We start from the raw sequence: 20,308 nt of genomic DNA on the forward strand, positions 1-20,308 counted from the left end.
GCCGCCGGGAGATTTATATTCGTTTGGGAAAGTGTTACGCCCGCGTGTTTACGAGCGTACGATGCAACGACGTCCGTATACGAGAGAAGATAAATGGTCGATCTAGGAAAAGTCGATATATGGAGGGTACCGCGCGCCCAATATTGGGCCCGTATACGTGTGAAAAATGTACAACTAACGCGTGGTTTAATCCTTAATCTAAAGTAATAAATGGCATACGCTTCGTGCGCGCGCAATTTAATTCTCAACTCGAATAATACTTGAAGAATAATCGCGCCGGCGGGTGACACTTTCGCGATTCGCCATTTTCTATTTAATCCGCAGAATTTTTTTTACCGAGTCCGACGCGAATTTTAATACGATTTATTGAAATATACTCGTCCCTGTAGTCGCAGAGAGAACGGCTCGGTTAAGGAAAATAGAGTAGAAATCAACAAACATTCGTGGATTCCCAATGTCGAAATTTGAAGGAAAAGAAAACAAAGTATACTCCTACCTGCGCGATCTCCACTGTGAGAGAAAAATCATGCTTCGGACGTTCGTCGCGCGCGCGAAACGGTTATCGTCTTCCCCTCTTCGGCGATCGGCGTACCTGCGTGCCGACGGAGTCACGTGAGCGACGGGGACGGCCGAGCGCGGCCGAAGGTCCTGCCGAGCGCGTAAGCGGCGCTCCCCGCCACAGTTCGAGATAGGCCAGCGCGACGTCGCGACGTTCCATCGTGGTCGGTTGTAGAATCGTTCGAATGCGTCGCGCCGCTTGATCGCTCGATCCCGATCGATCGTGAGGTTCGAGGTGGTTTCGAGGTACGCGGTCGCGGGTGGTGTCAGTGAACGTTAAAACGGCACGAAGAGAAATAAAGAGAGCGAAAGAGAGAAAGGGTGTTGGTGGAGGAACGAGAGAGGACTTTTGTCTTCCTGCGTGAAGAGAGTGAAGATAGGCAGCGCGCGATCACGATGGCAGCCTGTCGCGTGCGTCCCACCTGCGTAGCGATCGCCGTTTTGCTGTTGCACCTAACAGGTAAGCGCGAAAGTATAATTCACCTGTTCACCGCACGATAAACGTACACAGGAATCTCTTCTGTCGGTGGAATCTCGCACATGGTTTCCCACGGGACCGCTTCGTGCGGTGTATCGTTCGCCGCACCTCGGTGTAGGAAACGCGCGAGAGAGAGGAAGGTGAGAGTGAGAGAGAGAACGAGTAAGCACGCGAGAGTGCACTCAGCAGGTGGTTTAACCGTCGCACCGCGCCGCGCCGCGCCTCTGGAATCCGATGTGAATTTCTTTTCCAACTTTTCGAGCTCGTGCAAATTCGAATTTGAGTTTGAAGTGGCGCGCGTCGCACCACCGCCGCCCGACCTTCGTTTCAACAGCATCGCGCGAATTGCGACGCGCGTTCGTTCGAATTCGAAACGGCCGCTAACCGTCAACCGTCGAGTGTGGCGGCCCCGGTTTAATTTCACGACGGTCTTTTTGCTCCGCACCGAGGTGGAGGAGGCGGCGGTGGTGGTGCACGTTCCCGCAAAATTCCGCGTTCGACGCGACTTTCCTGTACCCCAGGTTTGTAATGCTGCGTTTCGTCATTCCTGGGTAATTGCGCTCGTTTGCACTGTGTCGAACGGAAGCGGGTGAATTGGTCAGTGATGAATCATTAGCGTTGGCAAATTCGCAGTTAACGTGAATCATATGTCTCGAGAAGTTTTAAGATCGTGTAAGACCAGTTTTTTGTCTGATTGAACTCGGTGGTTTAAATCTCTGGTATTTTCCACTAGGAAAACTAGTGCAGCACTAGTACACACTGAGTGTAAATTAATTCACACATTTTCAGTGGGTCAGGTCAATGAGTAATTTAATCCTCTTAAGATTATGAGATTATCGTTAATTAAATAAAAATTATTTAATTAAAATAATTTATTAACACTCTGAAAATATATAATATAAATTAAATTAATTGTGCTCAGAGTGTACCAGTGCTGCACTAGTTTTTCTAATGGAAAATGCTATTAATTTCATTTATAATTTAAAACACTAACAATTAGAAAAATGTAGAGGGCAATTACGAGAGTCGTTTATATAAATAAATAAATTAATTTATATATGAAATGTGAAATTAAAAATACCATTGAATAAAATTAAAAAGAATACATAACATATTTCGGCTTCTGGATTAAACCTTCATCAAGATATAAATGAAAACCATGATATTTCATTGACGATGGAGTTGCAAATGTATGTTGCGATGCCAAATGAGTGACTCTCCAAGAGAACAAATTCGCTGACAAAGGATTGGTCAATCAATTGTTGGCAGAATCGATAATCTAGTTTGAAACGGTATAAAAAAATTAAAAATAAAATTTCTTTATATATGTCTAATTGTAAGCAAATTCGTTTTCTTTATAAATAACTTCACCCGACAGCATTCATGATATTTCTCGCAATATCGAGTTTAATTTTATATTAATAAGATGGCGATGAAAATTACATTAGAAAACCTAATATTCAGTCGTGTGGAAAATTGAAAAGTGATATTTAAGTCTAATTGTGTCGTCGATGGTAATCCGATATTTTTTTGTCACAAATTTAAGAAGTCAATTATTATACAAATTTAAACGATATCAAATTTTGAGAACTACACGATTGCGTAATAATATTATTTTAATGTTCGTTGGTACTGTAAAATAATATATTGTTTATAATCGGAATGTATTATTTATGGAGGCCTTCTGTATGTTTGGAGATTAAGATTGGTTTTTTGTTTTTTGATTAACCATCTCGGAAATCAATCTTTTACCATAGCAAAGTTCTTATAATTTAAGGATAATGTAGATATCGCGTTTTTCTAAATTTGATTATAATTATTAGTGATTTTGTAGTGATAAAATTTTAAAAATTATTACGAAATTATTAAATTAGTGATTAATTATGAATAGAAAAATACAACTTTTACATTTACATTGTCATCAGGTTAAACTTAACTAATCACAATTAGCAAATGAAAAACTGGGCTTGATATTTTAAACGACAGAAAAATCTAAAAGTTGTTATTTTCATGTTTTATGTATATACATCTATTTTTGTGGCACCGCGAATACTTGTAAGTGCATTACATTTATTAATTTTGCATACTTTGTATCATGTTTATGTTAATTTAGAGTATCCTCATTTAAGCAAATGTAATTTTAATCTCTTAAATATGTGGGGTTAATGTGTATTATAGTTACTTAGCAGTAGAAATTTTACTTTTAGTACTGCTTTTACCTTTCTGAAAATTTTTAGTATTACTTGGAAACTATTTAATTATAACTATTTAAATATTTCTTCAGAGTTTGCATTATAGAAGTGTTCAGAATGGATTCCGATCAGAATTGTTCAATTATTCCTTAGATTTCTATTATGTTTTCTAAGGAAAATGGAATAATTCCGATCGGAATCCATTCCGAACAGTTCTATAATATGTGCCTCGCTTCGACTTAATGGATATTTAACGATGCTAATTTTAAAAAATTATTGATTACATCAAGAGAGGAGAACGACAAGAGAAAGGATGAAGAGGAGCAATGATATTTCTGCAATCTTGACAAATACTCAAATAACGTACGTTGCAGATCAGTCTATTCTTTTTTTTTTTTTTTACAAAAATTATTCACAATTTTATTCAAGATATTTTGCATAATTTTTATTGCATTTTTTATGTCTGGGAATGCGAGAAATCCTCTCACACATTCTCGGGTTCTCTCGACAACGATGTCCAGGAAGATCTTCCGAGCCAAGCACCCAACCAACCAAACTGTCCGTTTCGTGCACCTGTTAAGCGCTCAGGAAGGGTCATGGTGTGTGAGCGCACCTTCCTTGAAAAGAGTCCTCCGCTAACAATACGCCGCGACTATAGCCTTTGTGCAAACCGTATATAGGAAAAGGAAAAGGTACCTGGCAAGCCAAGGTCGATTCATCGTATCCCGCGATCACTTTTCTCAAAATTGCTCTCTCGACCTCGGCCGGACTCTTGGCCGGATTCTTCGCCGTTACCTGTCGTACAAATTGCAGCGAAAGGAGACTCGAGAGAAGAGACAGCTTCTTCCCTCTATCTCTTCCTTCTCGAATATTTTTCTCCTTTTCGTTTCGATCGTTCATTTATGATTCGACTCTCCGCGACGAGGTCGCCATCGCGCGACGTCTCTCTTTCTTCTCCTTTTCCGTCTTCCCCTCTCATCTCCTTCCTTCTCACCGCGGTCCGGTTTCATCGAGTCGCTGCGAAACGCCGCCGTCGTCCGTCTCCTTTTTTCTTCTCCTCATCTTGTCCTTCCACTTTACAAGCGCCGTCGTTTCGCTCGCCGATATGATTTATAAAGTATGCGTGAGCTCTCGTGTGTGTGTGTGTGTGGTGTGTGTGTGTGTGAAAAGAGAGAGAAAGGCTTATAGACAAGTACCGTTGCGACGTTCACTTTCCAGCCATTTTTAGCCTCGCATCTTGGACGCGATACCTGCTTCTGCCCAGACATGTGTTCCTTTCTATCTATGGTATAAACTAAACTTGAAACCTGAATACGTGAATTTCATCGACACATGGAATGGATGGAGATTGAGCAATAACCAAACGCGCACCGATTAGTTCCTGAACTAAATTGTCCTTCACAATAATGGACAGTCCAATTCATTACTAAACTGATGATTTTGTAACAAAGTAAATTTTTAAGTTGTCACTACAAACCATCAATTTTGATTAATCACAGCTAGAAAAACATGCGGTGCAAAAGGCTTCATGTAACACAGTGACCATCTCATTTAACAGTGCGAAACAAGGATGTAATGATTCATTGTGTTATAAACTATGTTATCTGTTTCTTTTGCTGGAAAGAAAAACCCACCATTTTTACAATATCATCGAGTCAAGAGGTTAATTCTAAATTATAGTTTAAATAGAAATATAACGTAACAGATGTGCCAAGAGTCATATGATAGTGAGTGAGATTTTCCAGAGTGAAATTTATATTCTATTCTTGTGTTTTCATCTAATAAATGACAAGTTAATTTTTGTGTCATTCTATCTTTATCGTTCATTAGATATGAAACAAGAATAGAATCTAATTTCATTCAATTAGTAAATATCACGATCACGTAACTCTTAGCGTATATTTTGGTTATATTTATAGGGTCTCTAGGTCTTCTATATATTACTTCGTAATCTACAGCAAGTTTGCGTTTAGCTATTGCAATTTAATCAATTCTGTTGAATATATGGACTTGATCGATTTGCACGTCACAGTAATTTTCACAACATTGACAGAAAGAAATACATGAATTAGTTCAAGGCATTATAACTTGGTAACTATTGAAAAGATCACGAAACTTTCCAGAGCAGAGCTCACAAAGCAACTTTAGCACTTAAATTTTACGACATACTTTTATTATTTTTTTTTATAGAAAAATCGTAGGTAATAATTTAGTTAGCGAATAGTCGGTATATTATTACGTATTCAGTTTTAGAATTGTGTTCTTTTAGAATTACACGTTTTCGCCATTGAAAAATCTAAACGTGACATTCCTTAGTTTCGAATTGTGTTCACGCAAAGGTACACAATAGACAGGTATCTTTACGTGAATGGAGACCGACGATGGCGATCACTTTGTGTGTATGTGCGGTTTTTTTTTGTACAATGAAACGTAAAGATCTCCGGTGGTCAGTGAAGAAAAAGTCAGGTGATGTCGCAGCGGATAAAGATTTCAGCGAGTCTTTTGCAGTTTTCCATCGTAAATTACGACGTGCTGTCACTCTCGATCGCGAGCGAGTACTTCTTTTAGACGACGACGGATCGTCTCTCCCTTTTTTCGTGTCGTCTCATTGTCGCGGTCTGTCCGTCGCGCATATAAATTATGGTGGTTGATGTTACGTCTGCGTAATTGTATGGATCTTCGTCACGTCAGTCGGGCACGCTCGTCGTCAACCTCCTGGGAAATATCTCTGGTACGTTGCCGAGACTGCTTTGCGCGATAGATGCGCGTGTCCGCAGAAACTCCGGTCATCCGTTACTGTTTAACTTCCTTCGGCTTTTGAGCGAAACAGTACCGCACTCCAAAAAGGCCACTTTATTAAGCTCTCAAAGCTGAATCAATAAAACGAATCACAAATGAATAATTATGATGAAAAGCAAATTACATTAAATAAAATTAAGAATTCAAAAGACTACGAGTCTATGCTAAGATGCTCTTTAATATAAACAATAGTTGAATTACATAATCAAACGTTTCTACCCTCATCGGGTCTCATCATCAGTGTACACCAAATTTAAACATAGATACAGTTAACAAACAAGTCTTGAAGGTTTGAAAATCTGGTGAAATAATCTCACAAGGAAGAAAAAGTTCATCGTGTTATCCTGTAATGATATAATTCTATAATTCAATTTATTGTTTTCTTTTTTAAAAGCTTTTTTTCATTCTTTTCCTTTTTTCTTTCTCTCCATTTTCAAAAATAGATGGAAGTAAGAAAAAATTTTTAATATGTGAAATTATTTATATAATATCATTAATAAGTGAAAAACTAAATAAACTTATTTCCATTAGAACATGCCTTCTAGTTGGAACCGATAAAAGACAAATCAAATTACATCAGTTTGTTGTACACGCCAAGTGTAATTACCACGAGATACCTCGATGTTGAATACTACAAGCAGTAGTTGCGACGGTGAAAAATAACCAAAGAATCCGTCATTCATATTAATGACTGGCTCGAGGGGTAATTAAGCTTTATCTTGCATTTTTTGCTATAATATTCAACAAATATCTGTCGTAATATCCGTTCATTACACAAGATATTCCGTCATTGATAAATATCTCTAGTCAACTTTTCTGTAATTACAAGTTAACCGCAAAAATTGGATACGTCTTATTTTCGATATTTACTGAACTGACGATGAGATGTCCCCGTTTTCTTGCCACAATGTTTTTGGCTTCTCAGCAGTTTTGAGCAAGAAACGATAAACTCGAACGGGAGCGCGCCGGAAGAAACTTTCGCGAGGGCTTATCGTACACATCGTAGATTTTCCTGCCGTGGCCGGTCGCGTGTCGCAAAAACGAGATGAAAGGCGGCGGGAAAACGCCGCAACCGCACACCGCCCGTCGCGTCAGCGGTCTGGCCAGTTTATCGCGCCGTTATTCGCGAGAGAGAAAGAGATACGCGTTGATTATGGTTATTATGCTGTTCGCGCGCGCAACTCGGAAAAATGTATTCCATGAAAATCAACGGACAGAGCGAACCGGCGCCAGTTAATGAGCCACTGCGGTTTTTTTAACGGACACCGTCACTGGAAAAAGCGAGCCGACCCTGCTGTTGCGTTAAGAACGACGAGGGAGAAAAGATCCTTAACGCGCGTTTCCATCACCGTCAATAATTAGCGATACTTTCGGAGGGAAAATGTAGTAGGCAGAAAAACTTCGTGAAAATGTTGGGCGTAAACGCGGATCTTTTGGTGGTGAAAATGCCACGCAACGAACGTCTGCCTTTATTTATTGTTTCTGGAATCCGCAACGCGTATTTTAATTACGATTCTTGCACGCAGTAATTTGTTTTACCTCACAGAGCAGATCTTTTTAATGGCGATGGGTACCATAGTTTGCTGTCCGCGTTTCCATTATTGCTATTCAGAATTCATTGTGAGGTCCATTGTTATTTGTAATTTCATTTTAAACTGAATTTATAGGAAAATCTATATATGTATTTTTTTTTATATTTTTTTTTTAGGAAAGACTAATATATATTCTGTATTTCTTTTAACATTTGTTTGCTATTTTAATCGAGAAAGATACGTGATATATTTTCGTTAATGAAAAACGTATACAACACTTCATTAATTTTCGCGTCATTTGATATTGATATTTAATTGCAACGAGTACTCTGTTTATCACCTTGATTTCATTTATCTCATATGATCATCACGTTGCAAGTATTCAAATTTTCTGTTATCATTTGTGATGAGATTGCGCAAATGAATGCTGCATCGTGAATCGTCAGCAGGAAGTTTCGCTCCATTACGAAGCAACTTGCTTTAACTAACAATGCCAGACGTCTTCTTTTCTTCGTCATGTTTTCGTGTTGATCGTAAAAAGTATTGTTCTTTAGCTAACCGCAAGTTTCCGTTCTGTATTTTCGAGATTAAAATATATACCTGTCGCTAGCTTGTTTTCTTTCTTACTTTTATAGTTAGTGAATTGCATATTATTTTGCTCAAAAGTTTAGTCGAATGTAATAAATCGGAATATTCTAACGAATCGTAAAGAGAAAGAGAGATAAGGAGAGATATCTTATTAGATATTAACATTCTGAAAAATTGATTAAAATCTTTTTAGTATTTATTCTGTATCATATGTATAATATTGAATTATATAATATTAATATGAAATTTATTTAAATATATCTCTGCAACACAACTGGCGTATAATCGTAGCGTGATCGAATCGGAAATATCGCCGAATCCGCCGCCTGGGAAGGGTTCGTTGTTCTGTGAAAGTGCAAATGCCGTTTGAATTACTCTCGAACTCTCGTGAATTATCCTGCAGAACGAGAGTAGTAGTGGTTATCCTTGGCAGATCGTAATAAGTGACGCAAGGCTTAATGAGGTAGTAAAACTCGAGCGCGTGGGCGTTTTTCAGGATAATAAAAGATTGTGTGCATGGCGCCGCAGTTTGCCGTTGTAGTTGCGTCTGCACGTGTTCAGAGCGTTACGAAAACTTCCCACCAACATCAATTTTCTTACCTTTTCTTTTGGTTAGCAAAAGCCTGCTCAGGATCAGTTTTGATAACCGTGTTCTTTTAAAATTGTACGTGATGTACAGATAACCTTTGCGATATTCTAAACATATATTCATTTGTTCAATTTAGAAGGGCTACGAGCCAAAACAATGTCGTTCAACTTCAAGTATAATAGATAAAGTAAAAATATAAATAAAACTGTAAAAATTTAAATTTAAATATTGTAAACAGACGGTTCGACACTGATCGGGTTATATCAATGTTATCAATGTTAATGCAACATAATATATATATATATATATATATAACATAACTGTACGATCAGATAAGTTTCTTTTTTTGTTGAAATAATGGCTGCGTTCAGCAGACCAACAGTTTTGCAACGTTTTATGATTCGTCTCGCTGATTGGATTATACTTTTAGATCTAAAGGTAGTCCTATCTCAGCAAAGAATCAAAACAATTGTAAAACTGTTGAGTCTGCGCAACCAATGTTTATCGATGTTAGTTGACGTCAAATTAAAGATTTGTATATAGTTATATAAATGTTAAATATTCTATATCTAGAGATGTAGAGAAATGAATATTTCCATTCTGAGAATAAAAGTTCTTCTGAAAACGTTCTCGTAAACTATGAACTTTTACGTAACGTTATTTGCTATTTGTTATCTACATAGACTGTAAAATATCTACGTTTTACGCGGGAATAGTTCAATTAGCACGTGAGGAGCGCGTGATGTTCTCATCCAGAATCGCGGAATGGAATGGAGACGTTACACCTAACTGAATCGCGAGTAATTGAAATACACGTTTTCAATGTAAACGTTTGCTATATCTCAACCGTCTATAAACAGAGTGCTTCTTTTTATCATATAATGATGTGCGTTTGCAATATCGATCGCACGGTCGCTACTGGCAAACACCGCCATAGGAAAAATAGCGTACCACCTGCTCTCGTTTGCGTAGCAGAAGCAAACTCGTCGAACTCTCGTCTGTTGAAGCACCGCCGTGTCTGAAAATCCGTTTCGATATCTTATCGTTGGCAACGCATCACGACAAATGCGGTGTTATAAAAAATCACTTCAAAGCTTATCACATGTAACTGAAGAATTGTTTGAATAAAAATGAAACAATAAGTCTTAAGAGTGAATTAAAGATTTGATTGTTAAATTTAAAAAAAATGCTATGTAAAGAAATCAACGAGTATCTATTTTTTTTTGTTATAATTTCAATAAAACAATATATATGGAGTAATAATGTTATTAATAAAGTAAGTATATGACAATGTAATAATTGTTTACTCATAATCAAACGTAACAAATGTTTACTATTAATTATTGCTATTGTGTATAATTGCGAATATGCGTCTCGCATAACGCACATTTATACACACATGCGCACATAACGTATTCTATATATTGCTTCCCATTGTAATTATTAATCAAGTAATTGAAATACATTAATGTTCGCCGTATTTCATCGTCACGATCATCGCTCTATTACTCTCACAATCGTGAAAATATTTCTTTGCTAACGGTAAGAATCTTTCTCTTTTTTATTTCCTCTTGCACCTTAGGCATCATATTATTCATTCATTCATATTACTCAGATCATACTCGCTGCAATCTTCCTGTGCGCTGACTCATATAATTGTTTGATCTTTTTATTGAAAGATCAGATTTGAGATATCAATAGCGGCCTACGTAATTTAATCACCAATTTAAAGAGACGAACGCGAAGAGGTATCCTATAGTTGACACATCTTTCTTTATACACTTATTGTCGTATTACAAAAGGCGAATGTTGATTTATTCCGATGACTAAACATTTAAGATTGCGCCGTGTTATGCAATAGCATAATTGGCAGTGACGTTCGGAAATCAGTCACGAATTGGAAGAATTTTAATTAGTTACGTAATGTTGAGTAAAATAAAATAAAGTAACAACAATTTATTTATCGTTTGATAATAATCCATATAGGATTTCACAATTGGCCCAGTACTGGGTCAGTACTGACTGCCATTATACGCTGTCATAGTTCAGGTACTGGCGCAGCACTGGACGATAACTTGAACCCAATACTAACGAATGGTACTGGCCTAATTATTTGGCAGTGGTGGCCCCAGTACTGATTGACAGGACCTTTGTCGTCAGTTGTAATGTTGGCTAAGTGTAAGTTTTGTGATTGAAACTACTGACGACTCTATATGGGAAGTACATAATTTAATTTATATGTCGTATAACATTGGACATTTTATCATGTGATAAGAGATATCTCTCTCTCTCTCTCTCTCTCTCGCGTTTTAATAAATTTGTAGTCACCTTTCTATTCATAACGGACAGAAATTGAACATGTTCACGCAATAGAATGTATGAATGAGATCTCGGGATGCTTCTTGTTCAGGTTTCTATACAACGTCGAGATGAATGAAACGTTCTGTTGTATTGCGCATTCAACGCGCGCAATCGAGGCACCAGAGTTGTTAACAACTCAAAGGATTCAGTGACGTCACTAGGATTAACTAACTAAATATCCAACGTGAATTAAACTCATATGCCCACCCGCAGTTCGCTATCGGCGGAGACGGCAGTGAGCGTTTGTTAAAATAACAGTCTATGTTATTCAAATTATCGTCCGTCTCTTGAAAAAAGAAAATATTCCCTCGATCTCAAGAGCACGCAGTCGATTACAATTGTGTCTAAGAATAATAGACACTGATATGATTGTACAGAAATATTTTTCAAAGTCGGGCACGTATCACTATTTTAATTATTAGACAAGTCTAATTTGTTCTAAATGTCTCGTGTCTAATCAGGAATGGTGATTAAATTATCGATATCGAGATTAATCCATGTCGATACCAGTATTACTAAATGTCAACTGGCGAGCTCGAGTCTCAATTAAACTTTCATCCAACCAAGGGTGAACTTTCGATTTTACATTGTCATAAAATGGCGCGTACGAATGCCCTTTTCGGTAGAATAATTCAGCGAGTGCAGCCCACCGTCGCCGCGCGTCGGGTCGCTTTTACGATCGGTCGTTCATAAAGGGGACAAATTACAACAACGCCGCGAGGCGTCGGCGTCGCATCGCGTCTCGCTGCGACTTTTCCCGTTTGCGGAATTATAAAAGTCGTTTCCAAAAAAGGAAAGAACGAGATAAAAACATATTATCGTGGAAATAGGGTTTAATTAAAGTATCTCGGTCGTCCAGATGGCGAACCGTTTCAGTGTGCGCTTATTAAAAGAAAACGAGCTTCGTTGAACGTGAAAAAGAGTTCTCGAACGCGAATGCTCGAGAATTAGCGTCGTAATTCGATTTGTGCGCTCTTTCATTAATCAATTTTCTTTTCCGCTGCAAACGTTAATTATTAATACGCATGGATATATTTTTTAATGAAATTAACGCGTCGTGTCAAAAATGACTACACATATTTGCACATTTTATATGAGTCAAATGATGATTAATAAGAAAATGTATATATATTTCTTTTAATTATTTAAGAATATCACTTTCTAATTAATATTTTTAAATGGAATGGAAGCGTCAAAGTTACTCTATCGTAACATTCTTTATTCGTTAATTGAACTTACGAACGAACGTTTGACTTAATAATATATTGTTGTTATCAAGAATTATAATTCTGTTTATAATTTACAGTTCTGAAATTATTTCGGAATTATACATCTCATGGTAGATTTTGCGATCGAATGAATTTAGCAGCTCCGCCGTTTCCGAACGTCGGGGATTCCGAAACTAATAATCGTCCTTGCGTTTCTGTGTGCTGGGCGTTCAGAAACATACATGTGCGACTGACCGATACAATCGGATTCGAAAAAGCTCATCAAAGCGGTATTGCGTCGTAAAGCACTGTGATTACGAAGCGGAACAAAATCGACGTTGTATACTGTCTCCATTCGCTAAATATTACCAAAAATGTAATCAAAGTTGGTTTTTACTTTAATTCTAATGCTTAATTAATTTTAGTGCAATATTATCGAACTGTTTCAAAGTATAGATACTATAGTAATCCAAAACGTTTCCTTGAATATACGTCCCTCTGATATATTATATTACAAAATTAATAGCTAATTTCAAGTCAATTTCAGTTAGAGAGTCTCTAAATTGAAGGAAGAGAATGCGAATTATTTGGGGTACTTTTATATAATGCTGTTCCATCGGTATGACACGTACGCGGGATCTGTTCAGAAATACGTGGAAAGGAAAGAACGCAAGAAGAAATAGCGGTGTGCGAAATATTTCCTTCGAAACGATGAGGGTAGGATCAAGGAAGAAAGGGAAGACGAGGGTAAAAAAAGCGGTCCCCGTACCTTGGCTGTTTTTATAAAAACCTGTTTTGGCGTTCTGCCTGCAACCTGCCTCACGCACCTGCGCGGACAAAGAAGACTTTTTCGCAAAGTCTCAACGGACCACCTTGAGCCTCCCCTTTGAGTCATCGTCTGACTACCGTTACATCGGGTGTCTCGCAAATTACTAATCTCACGCATGAGTTGAAACTGACTTTGAAATTATAATATGAAAAAAAGAGGGAAACGGCGGAAACACTTGCGTTGCGCACACATTTTGTTGTGTATAATAGCTGATATAGAAGTTATGATTGAATTATAAACTTTGACGAAACGCTCGCATCGACGAGTAAATCACTGTGGAATTTGCACATATAAACTCGAGGCATTAGTAGGAATTAACAGATATTACTGAAATGGGAATTGGTGCATAAATATTTGATACCGATAGATTATCTCTTCATTTAGTTGAAAAGCTTGATTGGAATAACTTGCGGGTAAATACAGTGTTTGTACAGAAATTATTTAAAAACTCTTTTCCATAAACAACTATTAATTTAACGGTGCACTATTTGGCTTAAATACTCGTACTATTGTGAGTTACCCGTTTGATACTGAGTGGTAACAAATTGGTATATAAATTTTTCGTTGGCAGTTAATCCCTCGGTTCGAGACCCTGCTCGTAAAATCGAACTCGTAACACTACATTCATGAATTTTACAAAACCGTAGAATCCATCGAGAGCACGTTTGACACGAACGGAAGTTTCGAATCGCCCATTGGCGCGGAAGCCTTATTTTTCTCGTCCTGGTGAATAACTTTACAGTTATTTCGCGGAAATTGGGATTTACCGCTAGTTACGGTTATGAACAACTATGCTGGCACTGTAATTTTTTGCACGGATCTAGACGCTTTAGTTTTCTGAGCGGCGTTCTGGCCATTCTTGCTTTCTTCTTCTTATTCTAAGAGGCTATACGTGACGACGATATGAGAGAAAGAGTAGCTCTCATCATCTTTGTGCCCAGCTATCCACCTTGCTATTCGGACCTTTAATGAGAGTTAGGGGTCTGTCATTAAAGCGATAGGTCGGCCGTGACTCTCTGTAGCTGCTCGTCCGTGCTTCCGTTAGGTTCGTTTTCACGTGAACTGGATTAGAACCGAGCTGGAGTCGAGTCTGGCATCTCGGGATAACGATCCGTGGGAATTGGACCAGCGGGTTAAGGCGGCGGCGATAACGATGTCGACGTCGCCGACGTCGTCGACGAAGCTGGCGCGTCGCATTGGATTTCATGTTGACGTTCTTACTTGCCGTCAATCGTTAAATTCACTTGTGTGTCGTGTGAAATTGTACATCGCTTTATATGCGCAACTTGCACATTATCTGATAATACTAAGTATGTGTATCGGATTCGACCGACTCGTCTTCTCGTCCTATATCGGGTATCGTTTTACTTAACACGAAAGAAGTATGATCAGTGTGTGTTTGTATCTTTATATATAGAGTAATTTTGTTGAAAATATTTTAATGAAAAAGATATGAGATCACACACACACACACACACACACACACATTTAAGTGTGAAAGAAAAGTATATAAAATAAATGTGTGGATAGTATTCGTAATGGAATTTATATTTAATTAAGCGACTCTTTAATTGATATTAATTAACGATCACGTACAGTGATTTATTTTTCGTGCTTCCTGATTATTTTCATGTTACGATGAATGTCATGCGATATAAAGAGATATTATCATTATGCGATGAAAACATTCATGTTATGCATTTCGCGGACACCTTGTGTAGCTTAATAGCCGTATGACGTTCAGGCGGAAGGAAGTCTCGTCACCCGTCACGTTTTTGCAAATATTTCAATCGATGCATCAACGCTACTGGCTACATTTATTTTCGAGTCGAACCTCACGTTATGCATCACGGTTTGTCACCTGTAGATTATTTTATCATTTCCAAGTTTCAATAATATCGAGATTTTATCATGATACAAAATTATAATTGACAAATTATTGTCATTGAAAATTAACTTCATAAATATTACTTCATTATAAAACGTGAAACGTTATCATAGTAACTAGTGTAGAAATATAATTACGATAGCCCTAAAAAATATTTTATTTAAATAAACATGTAAGAAAAATATTAAATACAGATGAAAGAGAGAGGGAGATTTTATTTCATTAAACAAATGTTTATTAGTGACAAGAGGTACAAGTATATAGGTGTCGCAGTTTAATTGAACACAATGATAATAAATGATACGAGAGCATTGAGTGTCTCTCTCTTATTTAATTTTAAGCTTTCTCTTTCTCTCTCGTAGTAGTGCTACTCATTTCACGCTTCATAAGTTTGATTATTAGTGTCATTAGTATTCATGTATTACGGCAGCATCACGGCACAAAACAGTCTTTACACGCGAATAGGCGACATTTATTTAAATTCTTGACACTTTGCTGTCATTATTAAGAGCTATTATCGAGAAAGTGTCTCGTCGAAGTGCACTGAAACCAGACAATTAATCAACTCTGAATCTCGCTGATTACTTGCGCGCGTGCAGGACATTCCCACAGCGCACGTATCCGTTCACCGCCGCATATTGTAATTCTGCGTTAATAACTCTTCGCTTCTGTGACGTAGAAACGAGCGCAATTAACGTTTCGTTTTTCCCCGCGTTCCGAAGTGCGTAAAATCGATCCGCAAAAATCCATGTTGCCACATTGCAAATTGTAGTAGCAAGCTATGGTCATTGAATGTATCGGACACAACACAAATACAAACGTCATTTGTTACTTCGGTTATATTACGTTGTGTGGTGATACCTTTTACAGAGAAAATACGCGTAGGGTTTTTTTTCCCTCCTTTTCGCTTTCGAAATCTGAGCGAGTGTGTTGAAGTGCATGTTCGGAGGATCCATGATGCCCGATAAATATTTATCTGCCGCCACGGGCTTTATTAGTGGCAAACATTTGGTCGTATTTACGGCGCCGCGAGCGACAAATAGTACCGATAGATAGTAAAGGGGGACACGGCCCTCTCTCTTCTCTCGTATACATATACGAATCTCTCTGTGCCGCCCATAAACGGACTCGACCGAGCGAATAATTTATTACTCGCAGCGAGCGCGGTGAGATTTGCATAAAACAGGGGTTTTCGCGCGCGAATCGATCGCGAATCAAGCACGACATTCGCTCGTGCGTATTCAGCACTTATGCACGCGCCTGCAGTTGCAACATAATATGTGTTTTCACATATAGATACATTATGTTTAGTATTTAGATTTAAACTGTAGATTTAGATTGGGACATATCCCATATGCCATCTTTCGGGTATGTTAAGTTAGCACCCCAACTATAGTACTCAGGAAAAGTTAATAACAAAAGTTCCGCTCAATAAACATTTTTTTTACATTTTTTAAAAATGGGGTGCTAACTTTTTATCGAATTTCGAGGTGGAATAGTTCTGAGCAGCTTAATAGCTTCAATTTGCGATTGCCTAGAGTTCCTGATATGTAAAAAAAATTTTCGAATATTAAAAAAAAAATTAAAAATTTTTGAAAAATTAATTTTTAGATACAATAGTTCTGATGATAATTTCTGCTTCTTTTTGACGATACGAAGAGTTCTCTATGATTTTTAATGACATATGCGCTTAATAATCATTTTTTAATAATTTTTTAAAAATGGGGTGCTAACTTTTTAACGAAATTCAAGGTCGCATAGTTCTGATCAGCTTAACAGAACTATTTTGTGAATACCTAGAGTTTTTAATACATAAAAAACATTTTTGAAGAATAATAAAGTTTAAAAAAAATAATAGAAATCTTTGAAAATTTTTTTGAGAGTACCGAGTAGTTCTTAGTTGCGTTTCTTATAATACTTGACGAGTTCTATCGAAAACTGTAAGGTGGAAAAGCGATTGGACCAACAGTTTGCAAGATACAGCGACATTTGTCAGAAGATCAACAAAGTCCCACGCCGGAAAATTTTTTGGGAGTACCGAGTAGTTCTGTTCGGAGTTCTGGACAATTCTCGGCGAGTTCTGTCGAAAAGTATCAGGGCTCAAAGCGATTGGACCAATGGTTTCCGAGATATACTCTAAAAATATTGTTGATCTTCCGACAAATGTCGCTGTATCTTGCAAACCGTTGGTCCAATCGCTTTTTCACCTTACAGTTTTCGATAGAACTCGTCGAGTACTATAAGAAACGCTACTCAGAACTACTCGGTATTCTCAAAAAAATTTTCAAAGATTTCCACTATTTTTTTTAAACTTTATTATATTTCAAAAATGTTTTTTATGTATCAAGAACTCTAGGTATTCACAAAATAGTTCTGTTAAGCTGATCAGAAAACTATGCGACCTTGAATTTCATTAAAAAGTTAACACCCCATTTTTAAAAAATTATTAAAAAATGATTATTAAGCCATATGTCATTAAAAATCATAGAGAACTCTTCGTATCATCAAAAAGAAGCAGGAATTATCATCAGAACTATTGTATCTAAAAATTAATTCTTCAAAAATTTTTAATTTTTTTTTATTATTCAAAAATTTTTTTTACATATCAGGAACTCTAGGCAATCGCAAATTGAAGCTATTAAGCCGCTCAGAACTATTCCACCTCGAAATTCGATAAAAAGTTAGCACCCCATTTTTAAAAAATGTAAAAAAAATGTTTATTGAGCGGAACTCTTGTTATTAACTATAGTTAATAACAAGTTATAGGGAACTCTTCGTCTCGTCAAAAGGAAGTGGGAACTCTAATCAGAACTCCTGAGTACTATAGTTGGGGTGCTAACTTAACATACCCCCATTTTTCTTTGACAAACTCTATATTTCTCTCTTTAAATAGACATAAATTAATTATTGTAAAATTAGTGACGCTTCATAATATTATAATTGCGATCTAAACAATTTTGATTTTTTCTAATAGATTTTGTTTTGTTTTACGCCCACGATTGAATAACATGATATGACGATATCGATGACGTACTTTTTTTTTATTGTATATATAGTATGCAAGAACTCATTTTTATAACCGGATCCGTTTATCCTCAAGTATAATTCCTCTGGATATTTTCCCTGGTAATTGTATTTGTGGCCGCTTTAATATTGCATCCTTAAACAGCGGTGATTATGCGTATACGCGTTGCGTCGATGCGCGCGATCGATGTGATTAATAAATTAGCGCGTCGCTGCGCCGCTCGAACGAATATCGCAATTATCGAAAACGCAGTAGCGCACACGGTGTTGCATTATGAGCTTGTGAAAGCGAGTTGCATCGCGTACGCGAATGATTAAGGGGATTCCCGTCCTCCTCCACCTGTTTTCTCTCTTGCATCCCAGCGATTGCATGACCGATCCGATCGCTCCGTTCTGATTATCTTAAATCGTTTTGCGCATCGACTTTCTGAAAATCACGAATGCATTCGAAATGACGATAGTGATCGATCGTGTTCGCGCGATTGGCACAATCGAACAAAAGTGCCGATAGCGATGCGAACACGATATAAAACGCATTTACCGTATTTTTAGTTAAAACCGACATCCGGCGCTGCTTCGTTCGGGAATACGCTTTTTCTGAAATACTATCCGGGTACTATTCGAAGTACTTCACGCTACGATAGCTATTTTATTGGGCACCTATCGCATAAATTTTTTTCTCGCGTACCAACGTATTTTTCTTCTTTCACGATCCATAAATTGCATTTTTTTTTTTTAATTGTTTGTGGGCCAGTATAAATATTCAAATTTTCTGTAACATTAGTATGTAGCGTTGAGTGAAATGATATTTTCACTGCGGGTTTTTTTTTCAAATTTATGGAGTATGTGTGTGATATATTACTACTTAAATGTAGGTAAATAAACTCATTTAGTAATTATCAAATATGTAACTCTGCTATTTAATAATTTATTAGTTTTTGACGATGTACGGCATTCTGATACCAAAAATTAATGCCAAAACCAACCATTGCATAAACTATCACCACAAACACTCGTATTAATTTTAACATTAATTTCAAGTGTTATTTTTCGCTGCTTATCGCAGCAATTACGCCTCGCTGCGACGTGGGGGCTTTAATTTTGTTTGAAAAACGACGTCATGGTCCCACATCCACATGTGATTAACAAGTCAGATAAGACAAGTTAATATAATTTAAAACGTATTTTTTAATCTGAATCTTTTCATATTTTTTAAAAAGATACTGTTAGTATTATTATACATTACATTAAATATTATTATTACATTAATGTATAACAAAATTAATATTAAATATAATTTGTGGTAAATATCGACGAAGCACATATAATATTTCCGCATACATAATCCTGTTCATCATGAATGGCTTTTGAGAAAATTATGCCATTTCCTTTATCATGTTTTAATTCCAAGTTGGCCGGTCGACCGTGGAAAGGGAGGGCAACAATCTATTTGATCTTGAGGGCAAATATTTGCCTTGGGTATAAGAGTGGACGCTCGATAGAGATGATAGGAGGAGGAGAGTTTCCTCGTTGAAATCCCGTGGATGACGAGGTCGGCTCATTGTAATTAATAACCACGGAGTGCGGCGACCGAGTAAAACCGGCAGGCAGAGCCATTTCGTTTGAATGGACCGTAATTCAGCGTCGTTTCTTCTGAATAGAGCGTAATTCTGGACTTGCGCGTTACCCCGTGTCGCGTCTTCCACAACGAGATTGGTAAGCGAGGCCCACATATAGGACGTTAAGGGTTGATTTTGATGGATTACCGTTGTCGGAAAGTATAGTCACTTCGTAGAATTTCAAAATCCCGCGGGAACGAACGTCGTCGCACATACGTCGTCGTCGAAGACTTGACAGGAAAATGCACTCAAGCGCGCACGTGTGTGCTCTCTTTATTTTTTTTTTCTGTTCTTTCTCGATAGTGTCGGATAATAAACCAATTATTATTATTTTTTTTAATAACGCGGAAGTTATTCTTGATTTTAACGCAGTCGCGTTATCGCGGTGATCAAGAGAGCAATTTTCTCGTCCGCTTAACCGCGTAAACACTTTTTTGAGTTTAAATCGAGTTAAACGTCTAACGTGTAGCTCGCGTTAAATCGACTTTATCTTATCGCGTAGAAGATGGAAGATGGTCATCTTTTCTCCTGTAAAACTTTATCGAAGGATGAAATCTTATCGTTATACATTTCGCCTCTCGTTATTATGTGATCTACTTTTACACGGGATTGACTCATTTCCATCCTCTTCGAACAAAAATAT

The 20,308-nt window shown here is 37.3% G+C and overlaps 1 protein-coding gene across 1 annotated transcript in view; it reads left to right on the forward strand.

Annotated features, from left to right (window-relative positions):
- Positions 1 to 954: 954 nt before the first annotated feature.
- Positions 955 to 20,308, forward strand: part of Fas2 (neural cell adhesion molecule fasciclin 2) — a 95,176-nt gene continuing 75,822 nt past the window's right edge. The window contains exon 1 of the mRNA XM_018538141.1: positions 955 to 1,018. Coding sequence (XP_018393643.1) covers positions 955 to 1,018 — 64 coding nt within the window. The remainder of the gene's footprint in view (positions 1,019 to 20,308) is intronic.

The sequence above is a fragment of the Cyphomyrmex costatus genome, unplaced genomic scaffold (genome assembly GCF_001594065.2).
Source record: "Cyphomyrmex costatus isolate MS0001 unplaced genomic scaffold, Ccosl1.0 scaffold192, whole genome shotgun sequence".
Taxonomy (NCBI): domain Eukaryota; kingdom Metazoa; phylum Arthropoda; class Insecta; order Hymenoptera; family Formicidae; genus Cyphomyrmex; species Cyphomyrmex costatus.